The sequence below is a fragment of the Chamaea fasciata genome, unplaced genomic scaffold, assembly GCF_029207755.1.
Source record: "Chamaea fasciata isolate MVZ Bird 193981 ecotype frontalis unplaced genomic scaffold, bChaFas1.0.hap1 SCAF_1026, whole genome shotgun sequence".
Taxonomy (NCBI): Eukaryota; Metazoa; Chordata; class Aves; order Passeriformes; family Sylviidae; genus Chamaea; species Chamaea fasciata.
In genome coordinates, this window is record NW_027095111.1 from 1 (window position 1) to 17,780 (window position 17,780).

At 44.1% G+C, this 17,780-nt stretch overlaps 1 protein-coding gene across 1 annotated transcript in view; it reads left to right on the plus strand.

The window, feature by feature from the left end:
- Nucleotides 1-258: 258 nt before the first annotated feature.
- Nucleotides 259-17,780, plus strand: part of LOC136284496 (maestro heat-like repeat-containing protein family member 1) — a gene marked incomplete at its 5' end in the record, with an annotated part of 33,972 nt that continues 16,450 nt past the window's right edge. The window contains 7 exons of the mRNA XM_066174842.1: nt 259-405; nt 1,821-1,847; nt 6,137-6,448; nt 8,239-8,318; nt 10,623-10,743; nt 13,560-13,655; nt 16,952-17,056. Of these exons, the coding sequence (XP_066030939.1) occupies nt 259-405; nt 1,821-1,847; nt 6,137-6,448; nt 8,239-8,318; nt 10,623-10,743; nt 13,560-13,655; nt 16,952-17,056 (888 nt within the window). The remainder of the gene's footprint in view (nt 406-1,820; nt 1,848-6,136; nt 6,449-8,238; nt 8,319-10,622; nt 10,744-13,559; nt 13,656-16,951; nt 17,057-17,780) is intronic.

A 17,780-nucleotide genomic window follows, 5' to 3' on the forward strand; every position in this document is an offset into this window, starting at 1 on the left:
ATTTTTCCCCCCCGATTTTTCCATATTTTTCCCCCATTTTTCCATATTTTTCCCTCCATTTCTCCCATTTTTTCCCCCATTTTTCCATATTTTTCCCCCCATTTTCCCCTCATTTTTTCCCCCATTTTCCCCCATTTTCCCCCATTTTTCCCCCATTTTTCCATATTTTTCCCCCCATTTTTTCCCCCATTTTTCCATATTTTTCCCCCACTTTTCCCCACGTTTTTTCCCGTGTTTTATTTTTTTTTCCCCCCGCAGGAGAGGAGCGAGGGGGAGCAGGAGAAGGTTCGGAGCGGGCTCGTGCTCTGCTACGGCCGCGTGGCCGAGGCGGCGCCGCCGGAATTGCTGCGATCCCGCCTGGAGAACCACATCCTGCAGCAGCTCCTGCGGCACGGGCACACCAAGGTGAACGTTCGGGGGAAATCGGGAATGTTTTAGGAATTTTTGGGAATTTTTTGGGAATTTTTGGAGATTTTTGAGGAATTTTGGGGGGATTTTTTCAGAATTTTTCGCGATTTTTTTAAGGGGGTTTTTGGGATTTTATTTTTGAAATTTTTCAGGAATTTCTGGGAATTTTTTTTTGGAATTGTTGGGAATTTTCTGGGAAGTTTTTGCGAGTTTTCTGGGAATTTTCCAGGAATTTTTCAGGTTGTTTTTATTTTTTTTAATTTTCTGAGAATTTGGGGGAATTTTTGGGAATTGCCGCGGTCCCAGCTGGAATCCCAGAGCCTTCAACACTTCCTGCAGCACGGGCACACCAAGGTGAACCTTTGGGGGAAATTGGGAATTTGGGGGAAATTTTGGGGAATTTTTTAGGAATTTTGGGGGATTTTTTGGGAATTTTTGGAGAATTTTTGAGGAATTTTGGGGGGATTTTTTCAGAATTTTTCACGATTTTTTTAAGGGGGTTTTTGGGATTTTATTTTTGATTTTTTCAGGAATTTCTGGGGAGTTTTTGGGGGAGATTGTTGGGAATATTCTGGGAAGTTTTTGCGAGTTTTCTGGGAAATTTCCAGGAATTTCTCAGGAATTTTTTTTTTATTTTTTGGGGAATTTTCTGAGAATTTGGGGGGAATTTTTGGGAATTGCCGCGATCCCAGCTGGAATCCCAGAGCCTTCAACACTTCCTGCAGCACGGGCACACCAAGGTGAACGTTTGGGGGAAATCGGGAATTTTCGGGGAAATTTTGGGGAATTTTTGGAGGATTTTTTAGGAATTTTTGGAAGATTTTTTGAAAATTTTGGGGGGATTTTTTAGGAATTTTTTAGGATTTTTTAAGGAGTTTTGGGGGATTTTTTTTGAATTTATCAGGAATTTCTGGGGAATTTTTTTGGAATTGTTGGCGATTTCCTGGGAAATTTCTGGGAGTTTTTCTGAATTTTCCAGAAACATTTTGGGGGGGATTTTCCAGGAATTTCCTGAAATTTTTCCAGGATTTTTTGGGCAGATTTTCTGGGGATTTTTCAGGATCTTGGTTTTAGATTCTTTTTTCATGAATTTTCTGGAAATTTTTGGGGAATTTTGGGGGGTTTTTTTGGGAATTTTTTTAAATTTTGGGGGGAATTTTTTGGGAAATCTTTGTTAAAATTTTCCAGGATTTCTTTTTTTCCATTTTCAGAAAATTTTGGCTTTTCCTGACGAAATTTTGGCTTTTCCGACCAGAATTTAATTTTTTTCCTGTTGGAAAAAGCTTTTCCTGCTTTTCCCAATGGGATTTCGGGTTTTTCCCAATGGAATTTTGGCGTTTCCCGACGGAATTTTTGGGGGGATTTGGGATTTTCCTGATGGGAATTTTGTGCTTTTTTTTCCTCCCGTTCAGGTTCTGGGAATAAAAGTAGAGACCAAGGTAGGGATTTGTGGGATTTGGCCTCGGGATTTTCCCTCTTTTTCCGCCTTTTTCTCTCGTTCCCGGCTGGAATCGCTTCCCGAGAAAATGCTGGAATTCCCGGAAAAATTCCCAAGAAAGAGGGATGGGAAAAAGCCTTTCCTGGACGTTCCAGCCCAAACGATCCTGGAATTCCGTGATTTCATCAATTCCAGAATTTCATTATCCCAGAATTCCATTAATTCTGGAATTCCACGATTCCAGAAAATTCCATGATTCCAGAAATGCCACCATCCCAGAAATTCCATCGTTCCTGAGTTTTCCGGGATTCTGGAATTCTGTGATCCAAGAATTCCGTGATTCCACGAATCTGGAATTCCACCATTGCAGAAATTCCGCCGATTCCAGAAATCCCAGAATTCCAGGAATTCCGTAATTCCATTAATCTGGAATTCCATCTCTCCGTAAAGTCTGGAGGTTTTTGGTGATTCTGGAATTTCTGTGATCCAAGAATTCAATAATTCCGCGAACCTGGAGTTCCAGGATTCCAGAAATTCCGTCATTTCATTATCCCATCAATTCCACGATCCCAGAATTCCATCAACTCTGGAATTCCACGATTCATTCCAGAAATTCCATCCATTCCACGATTCCATCAATTCCGCAATCCCCAAAATTCCGTAATTCCGCAACCCCTCGATTCCATGATTCTGGAATTTTCGGTGACTCTGGAATTTCTGGGATCCCTCAATTCAATAATTCCACGATTCCGTAATTCCGTTAATTCCGGAATCCCGCAATTCTATAAATTCCATAAAATCCGCAATCCCAGAATTCCGTACCTTTGGAATTCCACAATTTTTCAGAATTCCGTGATCCTGGATTTCCATAATTCGGGGATTTTCGGTGATTCTGGAATTTCTGCGATCCAAGGTTTCAATAATTCCACGATCCCAGAATTCCATCACCTCTGGAATTCCATCAATCCGGAAAATTCCGTCAGTTCCATGATTCCATCAATTCCGCCATCCCAGAAATTCCATCGAGTCCCCTGAAATTCCCCAACATCCCGAAAAAACCCATCCCGGGTTTCCTTGGGATCAATCCCCGAGTTCTCCCCGATCCCGGGAATTCTGAGGGATTTTTCCATGGAATTTTCCCATCCGGAATTCTTTCCTTGGGCTCCACTAACGCTTCTCCCTCGCTGGCACTAACGGCTTCGGAGCGGAATTCCCGGATTTTTCCGGAATTCCCGGATTCTTCCGGAATTCCTTTTTTCCCCCGAAATTCCCAGATTTCTCTGGAATTCCCGGATTTTTCTGGAAGTCCTGGGTTTCCTGGAATTCCTGCATTATTTCAGGAATTCCTGGATTTCCCCAGAATTCTCTGTTTTTTTCTGGAGTTCCTGGATTTTCCCAGAATTCCTGGGTTTTTTTCCCAGAATTCCTGGATTTCTCTAGACCTCTCTGGTTTTTCTGGAATTCCTGGATTTCCCCAGAATTCTCTGTTTTTTTCTCGATTTCCTGGATTTTCCCAGAATTCCTGGGGTTTTTTCCCCAGAATTCCTGGATTTTCCTAGACCTCTCTGTTTTTTTCTGGAATTCCTGGATTTTCCCAGAATTCCTGGGTTTTTTTCCCCAGAATTCCTGGATTTCTCTAGACCTCTCTGGTTTTTCTGGAATTCCTGGATTTTCCCAGAATTCCTGGGGTTTTTTCCCCAGAATTCCTGGATTTTCCTAGACCTCTCTGTTTTTTTCTGGAATTCCTGGATTTTCCCAGAATTCCTGGGGTTTTTTCCCAGAATTCCTGGATTTCTCTAGACCTCTCTGTTTTTTCTGGAATTCCTGGATTTTCCCAGAATTCTCTGTTTTTTCTGGAATTCCTGGATTTTCCCAGAATTCCTGGGGTTTTTTCCCCAGAATTCCTGGATTTTCCCAGAATTCTCTGTTTTTTCTGGAATTCCTGGATTTTCCCCAGAATTCCTGGATTTTTTCCCCAGAATTCCTGGCTCTTCCTAGTCCTCTCTGGTTTTTCTGGAATTTCCCGCCTTTCTCCAGAATTCCCTTCTTTCCCCCCCCCCCGGAATTCCCGTTTTTTTTTCCCGGAAGTCCCGGATTTTTCCGGCTTGGCGGCGGCGGGAGTTCCGGCTTCTCGGCATCAAGGCCTTTGCTCCCAATTAACGATTCCTTTTCGATTATTCTTATTAATTATTCCTCCCCTTAATTGGGTTTCTGATCTTTTGGCCGTCGGGGGTTTTGGTTTTTTTTTTTTTTCCCCCGGCTCGATTTTTTTTTGAAATTTTTGTTTTTTTGGGGTTTTGTTTTATTTTTAATTTTATTCGATCCCGTTCAGCTTTGGTTTCGTTTCGGTTTAAGTTTTAAATTAATTTTGTTTAATTGCACGCGTTTTATCGGGTTTGATTTTCAATAGTTTCGATTTATTATTGCCTGATACTGGTTTATTTTATTTTATTTTATTTTATTTTATTTTCATTGTGTTTTATTTCAGTTCTTTTCATTTTTGTTTTACCGTGTTTTATTTTATTTTATTTTATATTATTTTATTTTATTTTATTTTATTTCATTTTATTTTATTTTATTTTCATTGTGTTTTATTTCATTTCTTTTCATTTTTGTTTTAACTTATTTTATTTTATTTTATTAATTTTATTTTATTTTATTTTATTTTATTTTATTTTATTTATTTTCATTGTGTTTTATTTCAGTTCTTTTCATTTTTGTTTTAACTTATTTTATTTTATTTTATTTTATTTTATTTCATTTTATTTTATTTTATTTTCATTGTGTTTTATTTCATTTCTTTTCATTTATGTTTTAACTTATTTTATTTTATTTTATTTTATTTTATTTTATTTTATTTATTTTCATTGTGTTTTAATTCAGTTCATTTTTGTTTTACCATGTTTTATTTTATTTTATATTGTTTTATTTTATTTTAATTTATTCTATTTTATTTTACTTTAACTCGTTTTTACTTATTTTATTTTATTTTATTTTATTTTCATTGTGTTTTATTTCAATTCTTTTCATTTTTGTTTTAACTTATTTTATTTTATTTTATTTTATTTTATTTGTTTTATTTTATTTTATTTTATTTTATTTTATTTCATTTTATTTTATTTTATTTTCATTGTGTTTTATTTCAATTCTTTTCATTTTTGTTTTAACTTATTTTATTTTATTTTATTTTATTTGTTTTATTTTTTTATTTTATTTTCATTGTGTTTTATTTCATTTCTTTTCATTTTTGTTTTTACTATTTTATTTTATTTTGTTTTATTTTACTTTAACTTATTTTAACGTATTTTATTTTATTTTAACCTATTTTTAACTCATTTTAACTTTTTATTTTATTTTATTTTAACTGATTTTGTTTTATTTTATTTTGTTTTAACTTATTTTACTTTAACTTATTTCAATTGATTTCATTTTATTTTGTTTTAACTCATTTTATTTTATTTTACTTTAAGTTATTTTAACTTATTGTATTTTATTTTATTTTACTTTAACTTATTTTATTTTATTTTGTTTTAACTTATTTTATTTTATTTTATTTTATTTTAACTTATTTTATTTTAATTTATTTCATTTTAACTTCTTTCATTTCATTCTGTTGTTTTGGTTTCGGTTTCGTTTCATTCCCTTTTCTTTTTCAGGGGGTGATCCCAGTTTGGGGGTTGATCCCGATCCAAATAATCCCAATCCCGATGATCCCGATGATCCCGATGATCCCGGTTTCTGGGATGATCCCGGTTTCCGGGCTGATCCCAATCCCAGTTCCGGGCTGATCCCAATCCCAGTTTCCGGCTGGTCCCAGTTTCCGGTTGATCCCAGTTTCCAGCTTGATCCCGGTTTCCGGGCTGATCCCAATCCCAGTTTCCACTTGATCCCAGTTTCCAGCTTGATCCCGGTTTCTGGGCTGATCCCAATCCCGGTTTCCGGGCTGATCCCAATCCCGCTTTCCGGTTGATGCCGGTTTCCGGGCTGATCCCAATCCCGGTTTCCAGTTGATCCCAGTTTCCGGTTGATCCCAGTTTCCAGCTTGATCCCGGTTTCCGGGCTGATCCCAATCCCAGTTTCCGGTTGATCCCAGTTTCCAGCCTGATCCCGGTTTCCGGGCTGATTCCAATCCCGGTTTCCGGGCTGATCCCAATCCCGCTTTCCGCTTGATCCCGGTTTCCGGGCTGATCCCAATCCCGCTTTCCGGTTGATCCCACTTTCCGGCCGGTCCCGTTTCATTCCCGGGCCGATCCCGCTGATCCCGATGCCGCCGATCCCGTTTTCCCTCAGGACCCGGCGCTGAAGCTGAGCCTGGCCCGCAGCGTCTCCATGATCAGCCGAGCCCTGGCCCGCGGGAATTCCGGGAACTCCACCGGGATCGGCGCCGGGAATTCCGGGAATTCCACCGGGATCGGCGCCGGGAATTCCGGGAACTCCACCGGGAACGGCGCCGGGAATTCCGGGAACTCCACCGGGAACGGCGCCGGGAATTCCGGGAATTCCACCGGGAATGGCGCCGGGAATTCCGGGAACTCCACCGGGAACGGCCCCGGCGGCTCCGGCAGCATCGCCCGCAAGGCCGAGCTCGTGGCGCTCATGGTGGTGAGACTGGGAGGGATTGGGATGAACTGGGATAAACTGGGATGGACTGGGATGGGGTGTTGGGATACTGGGATGGACTGGGATAAACTGGGATGGGGTATTGGGATACTGGGATGGACTGGGAGGGACTGGGATAAACTGGGATGGGACCGGGACTAAACTGGGAGGTGACTGGGATGGACTGGGATGGACTGGGAGGGACTGGGATAAACTGGGACGGAGTATTGGGGTACTGGGATGGACTGGGATAAACTGGGATGGGGTATTGGGATACTGGGATGGACTGGGATGGACTGGGAGGGACTGGGATAAACTGGGATAAACTGGGATGGGGTGTTGGGATACTGGGATGGACTGGGAGGGACTGAGATGGAACTGGGACAGACTGGGATGGAACTGGGAGGGACTGGGATAAACTGGGATGGGGTATTGGGGTACTGGGAGGGACTGGGAGGAACTGGGATGGGACCGGGACCAAACTGGGAGGTGACTGGGAATGGACTGGGAGGGTTTGGGAGGGGATTGGGATGGACTGGGAAGGACTGGGATAAACTGGGAGGGACTGGGAATGGGATACTGGGATACTGGGAAAGACTGGGAGGGAACTGGGAGGGACTGAGAGGGACTGGGACAAACTGGGAATGGACTGGGAGGGACTGGGTTCAACTGGGATAAACTGGGATGGTCCAGGATAAACTGGGAGGGAACTGGGATAAACTGGGAGGGGCTAATGGGATACTGGAAATGGACTGGGAGAGACTGGGAATGGAATGGGATAAACTGGGAGGGACTGGGGGATACTGGGAATAATCCCGGGAATGGGAACTTGGGGAATCCAGGGAATTCAGGAATCCAGGAATTTCAGGGAATCCGGGAATTTCAGGGAATTCAGGAATCCAGGGAATTCAGGAATCTGGGAATTTCAGGGAATCCAGGAATTTCAGGGAATTCAGGAGTTCAGGGAATTCAGGAATCCAGGAATTTCAGGGAATTCGGGAATTTCAGGGAATTCAGGAATCCAGGAATTTCAGGGAATTCGGGAATTTCAGGGAATTCAGGAATCCAGGGAATTCAGGGAATCCAGGAATCCAGGGAATTCAGGAATCCAGGAATTTCAGGAATCCAGGAATTTCAGGGAATCCGGGAATTTCAGGGAATTCAGGAATCCAGGGAATTCAGGGAATCCAGGAATTTCAGGGAATTCAGGAGTTCAGGGAATTCAGGAATCCAGGAATTTCAGGGAATTCGGGAATTTCAGGGAATTCAGGAATCCAGGAATTTCAGGGAATTCGGGAATTTCAGGGAATTCAGGAATCCAGGGAATTCAGGAAATTCAGGGGATCCCGGAAATTCAGGGAAGTCAGGAATTTCAGGGAATCCAGGAATTTCAGGAAATTGAGGGAATTCAGAGAATCCAGGGAATTCAAGAATCCTGGGAATCCAGGAAATACGGGAATTAAGAAATCCAGGGAATTCAGGAACTCAGGAATTCCAGGAAATTCCGGCAATCCAGGAAATTCAGGGATTATCAGGAAATTCAGGGATCGAGGGATTTCGGGAAATCCAGGAAATCCGGGAATTCAGGGAATCCAGGAATTCAGGGATCCAAACGATTCAGGGAATTCAGAACATTTTAGGAATTCCGGGAATCCGGGAATTCCCCGCCTGGAACCTTGAGAATTCCGGGATAATTCCGGGAAAACTCCTGGGAAACCCTTTTGGATCCCTCTGGAACATTCCAGAACCTTTCAGATTCCCAAATTTTTTTTTTTTCCCCCTCTTTTTCCCAGGAATTCCTCAAGGCGGAACCTCCGGACTCGCTGCGCTCCCGGCTGAGGCAGCGAGCGCTCAGCACCTGCAGCCACCTCCTGTATCCTTGGGAAGAAATTCCGGGAATTCCGGGAATTCCGGGATTGGGGACTTGGGTTTGGATCTTTTCGGGGTTTTTTCCTCTTTTTTTTTTTTTTCCCTCTTTTGTGGGAATTTTTTTTTCCTTTTTTTTTTTTTCTCCCTTTTTTCCTCTTTTCCTTGTTTTTCCTGCTCTTTTTCCTCCTTTTTTTTTCCTTCTTCCTTTTCCTTTTCCTTTTCCTTCTTTTTCTTTCTCTTTTCCCTCTCTCTTCCATCTTTTCCTTCTTCTTTCGCATTTCTCTGGAATTTTCCCCTTTCCCCTCTTCTCCCTCTTTTCCTTTCTCTTTTCCCTCCTTTTCCTCTTTTCCCTCTTTTCCCCCTTTTCCCTCTTTTCCCTCTTTTCCTTTTTCTTTTCCCCCTTTTCCCTTTTTTCCCTCTTTCCCCTCTTTTCCCTCTTTTCCCCCTTTTCCCTTTTTTCTCTCTTTTCCCCCTTTTCCCCCTTTTCCCTCTTTTCCCTCTTTTCTCTCCTTTTCCCTCTTTTCCCCCTTTTCCCTTTTTTCTCTCTTTTCCCCCTTTTCCCTCTTTTCCCTCTTTTCTCTCCTTTTCCCTCTTTTCCCCCTTTTCCCTTTTTTCTCTCTTTTCCCTCTTTTCCCTCTTTTCCCTCTTTTCCCTCTTTTCCCTCTTTTCCCTTTTCCCCTCTTTTCCCTCTTTTCCTTTTTCTTTTCCCTCCTTTTCCTCTTTTCCCCCTTTTCCCCCTTTTCCCTCTTTTCCCTCTTTTCTCTCCTTTTCCCTCTTTTCCCCCTTTTCCCTTTTTTCCCTTTTTTCCCTTTTTTCCCTCTTTTCCCTCTTTTCCCTCTTTTCCCTCTTTCCCCTCTTTTCCCTCTTTTCCCTCTTTTTCCCCTTTTCCCTCTTTTCCCCCTTTTCCCCCTTTTTCCTCTTTTCCCTCTTTTCCCTCTTTTCCCTTTTCCCCCTTTTTTCCCTCTTTTCCTTTCTCTTTTCCCTCTTTTCCCTCTTTCCCCTCTTTTCCCTCTTTTCCCTCTTTTTCCCCTTTTCCCTCTTTTCCCCCTTTTCCCCCTTTTTCCTCTTTTCCCTCTTTTCCCTCTTTTCCCTTTTCCCCCTTTTTTCCCTCTTTTCCTTTCTCTTTTCCCTCCTTTTGCTCTTTTCCCACTTTTCCCTCCTTTTCCCTCTTTTCCCTTTTCCCCTCTTTTCCCCCTTTTCCTCTTTTCCCTTTTTTCCCTTTTCCCTCTTTTCCCCCTTTTCCCCCTTTTCCCTCTTTTCCCTCCTTTTCCCTCTTTTCCCTTTTCCCCTCTTTTCCCTCTTTTCCTTTCTCTTTTCCCTCCTTTTCCCTCTTTTCCCCCTTTTCCCCCTTTTCCCTATTTTCCCTCTCCTTTCCCGCTTTTCCATCCCTCCTTTTCCCCCTCTTCTCCCTCTTTTCCCCCTTTTCCCCTTCTCCCTCTTTCCCCCTTCTTTTCCCTCTTTTTTCCTTCTTTTCCTGCTCTCTTTTCCCTCCCTTTCCCCCATTTTCCCTCTTTTTCCCCTCGTTTTCTCTCTTTCCTCCCTCTTTCTCTCTTTTCCTTCCCTTTTCCCTATTTCTTCCCTTTTTTCCCCTCCCTTCTCCTTCTTTCCCCTTCCCCTTTTTTCCCCTCTTTTCCCGTTTTTCCTTCCCTTCTCCCTCCTTTCTCTCCCTTTCCCCTTTTTCCCTTTTTTTTCCTCTTCCCCTCCTTCCCTCCTCCTTTTCCCACCTATTTCCCCTCCATTTTCCCTTCCTTTCTCCCGTTTTCCCTCTCTTCCCCTTTTTTCCCTCCCGTTTTCCCCTTTTTCTCTCCTTTCCCTTCCCTTTTCCCCTTTTTTCCCCTTTTTCCTTTTCCCCTTCTCTGTCTCTTCCCTCTTTTCCCTTTTTCCCCTTTTTTCCCCCTTTTCCCTCTTTTCCCTCTTTTCCCCTTTTTCCCTCTTTTCCCCTTTTTTCCCCCTTTTCCCCCTTTCCCCCTTCCCTTCTTCTCCCTTCCCTTCCCCCTTTTTTCCCTTCCCTTTTCCCCTTTTTTCCCTCTTTTCCCCTCCTTTTTCCCTTATTTTTCCCTCCTTTTTTCCCTCTTTTTCCCTTATTTTTCCCTCCTTTTTTCCCTCTTTTTCCCTCCTTTTTCCCCTATTTTTCCCTCCCTTTTCCCACCTTTTTTCCCTCTTTTTTTTTCCCTTCCTTCCTTTCCCCCTTTTTCCCCACTTCAAATCCCAGAATTCCCCTTCCCAACCGACCCGTCCCCAATTCCCAATTCCCCCGTTCCCAATGAATGAATCCCGGGATTCGTTTTTCCCTTATCCCGGCCTCCAGCGCCCTGGAGCCGCCGCTGACGGATCCGGAACGTTCCGAGCTCCTGGACACGGCCCTGGGGAGCGTCCTGGCCCTTCCCCCGACGGAATCCGGGAAAAATCGGGAAGAGCCCCCGGCCCAGGTGGGAATTCCAGGCAAAGAAACCCTGGGAATTCCGGGAAAAAAACCCCTGGGAATTCTGGGGGAAAAAAACCCTGGGAATTCTGGGGAAAAAACCCTGGGAATTCTGGGAAAAACCCAGGAATTCCGGGAAAAAAAACCCCTGGGAATTCCAGGAAAAAAAACTGGGAATTCTGGGAAAAGAATCCAGGAATTCAGGGAAAAAAAACCCTGGGAATTCCAGGGAAAAACCTGGGAATTCTGGGAAAAAAACCCTGGGAATTCTGGGGGAAAAAACCCTGGGAATTCTGGGAAAAACCCAGGAATTCCGGGAAAAAAAACCCCTGGGAATTCCAGGAAAAAAACCTGGGAATTCTGGGAAAAGAATCCAGGAATTCAGGGAAAAAAACCCCTGGGAATTCCAGGGAAAAACCTGGGAATTCTGGGAAAAAAACCCTGGGAATTCTGGGGGAAAAAACCCTGGGAATTCTGGGAAAAGAATCCAGGAATTCTGGGAAGAAACCCCTGGGAATTCCAGGAAAAAACCTGGGAATTCCGGGAAAAAAACCCCTGGGAATTCTGGGAAAAGAGCCCAGGAATTCCAGGAAAAAACCCTGGGAATTCTGGGGAAGAAACCCTGGGAATTCTGGGGAAGAAACCCCTGGGAATTCTGGGAAAAACGCCAGGAATTCCGGGAAAAAAAAAACCCTGGGAATTCCAGGAAAAAACCCTGGGAATTCTGGGAAGAGAATCCAGGAATTCAGGGAAAAAAACCCCTGGGAATTCCAGGAAAAAACCTGGGAATTCTGGGGGAAAAAACCCCTGGGAATTCTGGGGAAAAAACCCTGGGAATTCTGGGAAAAGAATCCAGGAATTCTGGGAAAAAACCCCTGGGAATTCCAGGAAAAAACCTGGGAATTCTGGGAAAAAAACCCTGGGAATTCTGGGGGAAAAATCCCTGGGAATTCTGGGAAAAGAATCCAGGAATTTCAGGAAAAAAACCCCTGGGAATTCCAGGAAAAAACCTGGGAATTCTGGGAAAGGAACCCAGGAACTCCAGGAAAAAATCTGGGAATTCCAGGAAAACACCTGGGAATTCTGGGAAAAGAACCCAGGAATTCCAGGGAAAAAACTCCAGGAATTCTGGGGAAAAAACCGGAATTGCAGGAAAAAGCTACTGGGTTTCTGGGAAAAAAACGGGAATTCCAGGAAAAAATCCCCCGAGTTTTTGGGAAAAAAAAAAACCCTGGAAATTCTGGGAAAAGAACCCAGGAATTCTGGGGAAAAAATCCCGGGAATTCTGGGAAAAACCCCAGGAATTCCAGGGAAAAACCTAGCGGTTTGGGGTTTATTTAGTAATTCCCTGCCAGAATTCCCGGAATTCCCAAATTCCATTCCCAGATTCCCAAAAATCCCCTCCCAAGCTCCTAAATTCCACTTCCAGATTCCCAATTTCCCTCCCTGGAATTCCCAAAACTTCCCAAAATCCCTCCCAGAATTCCCTAAACTTCCCAAATTCCCTCCCAGAATTCCCCAAATTCCCTCCCAGAATTCCCCAAATTCCACAAAATTCCATTCCCAAAATCTCCCAAAATCCCTCCCAGAATTCCCTGAATTTCCCCAAATCCTTTCCAGAATTCCCCAAATTCCCCAAAATTCCCATCCCAGATTCCCAAAATCCCTCCCAGAATTCCCAAAACTTCCCAAATTCCCTCCCAGAATTCCCAAAATTCCCCAAAATTCCCATCCCAGATTCCCAAAATCCCTCCCAGAATTCCCAAAATTCCACAAAATTCCATTCCCAGATTCCCAAAATCCCTCCCAGAATTCCCAAAACTTCCCAAATTCCCTCCCAGAATTCCCAAAATTCCCCAAAATTCCCATCCCAGATTCCCAAAATCCCTCCCAGAATTCCCAAAACTTCCCAGAATCCCTCCCAGAATTCCCAAAATTCCACAAAATTCCATTCCCAGATTCCCAAAATCCCTCCCAGAATTCCCAAAATTCCCCAAAATTCCCATCCCAGATTTCCAAAATCCCTCCCAGAATTCCCAAAACTTCCCAGAATCCCTCCCAGAATTCCCAAAATTCCCCAAAATTCCCATCCCAGATTCCCAAAATCCCTCCCAGAATTCCCAAAATTCCACAAAATTCCATTCCCAGATTCCCAAAATCCCTCCCAGAATTCCCAAAACTTCCCAGAATCCCTCCCAGAATTCCCAAAATTCCACAAAATTCCATTCCCAGATTCCCAAAATCCCTCCCAGAATTCCCAAAATTCCCCAAAATTCCCATCCCAGATTCCCAAAATCCCTCCCAGAATTCCCAAAACTTCCCAGAATCCCTCCCAGAATTCCCAAAATTCCCCAAAATTCCCATCCCAGATTCCCAAAATCCCTCCCAGAATTCCCAAAACTTCCCAGAATCCCTCCCAGAATTCCCAAAATTCCACAAAATTCCATTCCCAGATTCCCAAAATCCCTCCCAGAATTCCCAAAACTTCCCAGAATCCCTCCCAGAATTCCCTGAATTTCCCCAAATCCTTTCCAGAATTCCCAAAATTCCCCAAAATTCCAATCCCAGATTCCCAAAATCCCTCCCAGAATTCCCAAAACTTCCCAGAATCCCTCCCAGAATTCCCAAAATTCCACAAAATTCCATTCCCAGATTCCCAAATTCCCTCCCAGAATTCCCCAAATTCCCCAAAATTCCATTCCCAAAATCTCCCAAAATCCCTCCCAGAATTCCCCCGAATTCCAATCCCCGATTCCTTCCCAAAGCGACTCCGGGAGTTTTTCCGCGCCCAAAATTCCGGGAATTTTCCCTTTTTCCCCGCAGGATTTGTTCCGGGCCACTCTGGGATCTCTGACGGATCTGCTCCGGGGAATCCTCCGGAGGCGGCTGAGCCCCCACGGACTCCAGGAGCTGTTTGCCGTGAGCTTCCCGGGAATTCTCAAGGAGGAATTTGGGGGAATTTTGGGATGGGTCGGGATGGGGGAATGATGGGAATGATGGGAATTTGGGGGGGTGGGAATGGTGGGAATGATGGGAATTCTGGGAATTTTGGGGTGGGAATGATGGGGATGGGGAGGGGAAAATTGGGAATTCTGGGAATAATTGGAATGGGAATGGGAATAAGAGTGGGAATTCTGGGAATTCTGGGAATTCTGGGAATTCTGGGAATTTTGGGAATTTGGGGGGTGGGAATGATGGGAATAATTGGAATGGGAATGGGAATAAGAATGGGAACAGGAATTCTGGGAATTCTGGGAATTCTGGGAATTTTGGGGGTGGGAATGATGGGAATGGGGAGGGGGAAATTGGGAATTCTGGGAATAATTGGAATGGGAATGGGAATAAGAGTGGGAATTCTGGGAATTCTGGGAATTTTGGGGGTGGGAATGATGGGATTGGGGAGGGGGAAATTGGGAATTGTGGGAATAATTGGAATGGGAATTCTGGGAATTCTGGGAATTTGGGGGGTGGGAATGATGGGAATAATTGGAATGGGAATGGGAATAAGAATGGGAACAGGAATTCTGGGAATTCTGGGAATTCTGGGAATTTTGGGGGTGGGAATGATGGGAATGGGGAGGGGAAATTGGGAATTCTGGGAATAAGAATGGGAATTCTGGGAATTTTGGGAATTTTGGGGGTGGGAATTCTGGGAATTCTGGGAATTCTGGGAATTTTGGGGGTAGGAATGATGGGAATGATGGGAATTCTGGGAATTTGGGGGGTGGGAATGATGGGATTGGGGAGGGGGAAATTGGGAATTCTGGGAATAATTGGAATGGGAATGGGAATAAGAGTGGGAATTCTGGGAATTCTGGGAATTTTGGGGGGTGGGAATGATGGGAATAATTGGAATGGGAATGGGAATGGGAATGGGAACAGGAATTCTGGGAATTCTGGGAATTCTGGGAATTTGGGGGTGGGAATGGTGGGAATGGGGAGGGGGAAATTGGGAATTCTGGGAATAATTGGAATTGGAATTCTGGGAATTCTGGGAACTTTGGGGGGTGGGAATGATGGGGATGGGGAGCGGAAAATTGGGAATTTTGGGAATAAGTGGAATGGGAATTCTGGGAATTCTGGGAGTTCTGGGAATTTTGGGGGTGGGAATTCTGGGAATAATTGGAATGGGAATGGGAATAAGAATGGGAATGGGAATGATGGGAATTCTGGGAATTCTGGGAATTTTGGGGGTGGGAATGGTGGGAATGGGGAGGGGAAACTGGGAATCCTGGGAATTCTGGGAATAATTGGAATGGGAATAAGAATGGGAATTCTGGGAATTTTGGGAACGGGAAATTGGGATGGGAATTCTGGGAATTCTGGGAATAACGGGAACAGGGGATGGAATGGGAATGGGAAATTGGGAATGGGAATTCCAAGGAATGGGAATTCTGGGAATGGGATTGGGAAAGGGATGGGAATTCTGGAGATGGTGGGAATTCTGGGAATGGGAAATGTGGATGGGATGGGAATGGGAACGATGGGAATTTTGGGAATTCTGGGAATGGGGAAATTGGGATGGGAATTCTGGGAATTCTGGGAATGGGAATGGGGAATATCTGGGGGGCTCATCCAGGTTGGATTTTTGGGAATATTCCCCTGGGAAAAGTCGCCCAGACCCGGAATTCCGGCCTGGAATCCCCATTCCTACGGAGCCACCCCTCTCTCCAAGGCTTTTCCTGCCAGAATTCCAGGATTTTCCCGTCAAAATGCCAGGATTTTCCTGCCAGAATTCCAGGATTTTCCCACCAGAATTCCAGGATTTTCCCATAAAAATTCCAGGATTTTCCCGCCAGAATTCCTGGATTTTCCCATAAAAATTCCAGGATTTTCCTGCCAGAATTCAGGATTTTCCCATCAAAATTCCAGGATTTTTCCCGCCAAAATTCCAAGGTTTTTTTTTCTCACCGGAATTCAGGATTTTCCCATCAGAATTCCAGGATTTTCCCGCCAAAATGTCACAATTTTCCCGCCAAAATTTTGGGATTTTCCCACCAGAATTCCAAGATTTTCCCGCCCGAATTTTGGGAATTTCCCATCAGAATTCCAAGATTTTCCCGCCCGAATTTTGGGAATTTCCCATCCGTATTTAGGATTTTCCCGTTGGAATTTCCAGGATTTTTCCATCAGAATTCCAGGATTTTCCCACCAAAATTCCAGAACTTTCCCTGTAGAATTCCACAGTTTTCCCACTCAAATGTTGGGATTTTCCCACCAAATTTCCAGGATTTTTCCCACCAAAATTCCAAGATTTTCCCATCGGAATGGCAGGATTTTCCCTCCAGAATTCCAAGGTTTTTTCCCTGTAGAATTCCAGGATTTCCCCACTGAAATCCCAAAGTTTTCCTGCTAGAATTCCAAGATTTTTTCCTGCCAAAATTCCAGGATTTTCCCACCGGAATTCAGGATTTTCCCATCGAAATCCCAGGATTTCCCCTGCAGAATTCCCGGGTTTCCCTGCATAATTCTGGAATTTTCCCACCGGAATTCCAAGATTTCCCCTGCAGAATTCCAGAGTTTTCCCTCCCACAATTCCGGGCTTTTCCCAATAAAATTCCAGGATTTTCCTTGCAAAATTCCAGGATTTTCCCGCCAGAATTCCGGGATTTTCCTTGCAAAATTCCATCATTTTCCTTGTAGAATTTTGGGATTCTCCCGCCAGAATTCCAAGATTTTCCCTGCAGAATTCCAGAGTTTTCCCTCCCACAATTCCGGGATTTTCCCTGCAGAATTCCAGAGTTTTCCCTCCCACAATTCCAGGATTTTCCCACCAGAATTCCAGGATTTTCCTTGCAAAATTCCGGGATTTTCCCACCACAACTCCCAAATTTTCCCTGCAGAATTCCAGAGTTTTCCCTCCCACAATTCCGGGATTTTCCCACCAGAATTCCAGGATTTTCCTTGCAAAATTCCGGGATTTTCCCACCAAAACTCCCGAATTTTCCCTGCAGAATTCCAGAACTTTCCCGGCAGAAATCCACCGTTTTCCCACCCGAATTTTGGGATTCTCCCGCCAGAATTCCAGGAATTTCGGGGCGGGAATTCCAGGCTTCTCCCGCCCTTCCCGGCATTTTCCTGGCCAGAATTCCAGGATTTTTCCCGCCAGAATTCCTGGATTTTTTTTTTTCCCCCCCACCACAATTCCAGAGTTTTCCCCTGGGAATTCCGGGATTTTCCTGCTGGGAATTCCAGGCTTTTCCCGCCGTTCCCAGCATTTAGGGCCCTGGATCAAATCCCCGCGGGTGGAGGAGCGGGAGCGCGCCGTCGGCATCAGCCACGCCCTGCTGGAGTTCTTCCTGGGAAACCTCCACGTCAGCGTGAGTTCTCCCTGGAATTATTGGGAATTCGGGAATGGAATTTCGGGAATCTTGGGAATTCCGGGAATGGAATTCTTGGGAATTTGGGGGATTTTGAGCCAAGCCCTGCTGGAGTTCTTCCTGGGAAACCTCCACGTCAGCGTGAGTTCTCCCTGGAATTTGGGGAATTCGGGAATGGAATTTCGGGAATCTTGGGAATTCCGAGAATGGAATTTTTGGGAATGTCGGGAGTTTTGGGAGTGGAATTCTTGGGAATTTTGGGAATTTTGGGAGTTCAGGAGTGAAATTTTGGGAGTTCGGGAATGGAATTTTTGGGAAGTGGGAATGGAATTTTTGGGAATTCTGGGAATTCAGGAATGGAATTTTGTGAATCTTGGAATGGAATTTTTGGGAATCTTGGGAATTCTGGGAATGGAATTCTTGGGAATTTGGGGGATTTTGAGCCAAGCCCTGCTGGAGTTCTTCCTGGGAAACCTCCACGTCAGCGTGAGTTCTCCGTGGAATTTGGGGAATTCGGGGAATTCTGGGAATGGAATTTTTGGGAATGTTGGGAGTTTTGGGAGTGGAATTCTTGGGAATTTTGGGAATTTTGGGAGTTCAGGAATGGAATTTTGGGAATTCTGGGAATGGAATTTTTGGGAATTCTGGGAATGGAATTCTTGGGAATTTTGGGAATTTTGGGGAATGGAATTTTTTTGGAATTTGGGGAATCTGGAGAATTTTG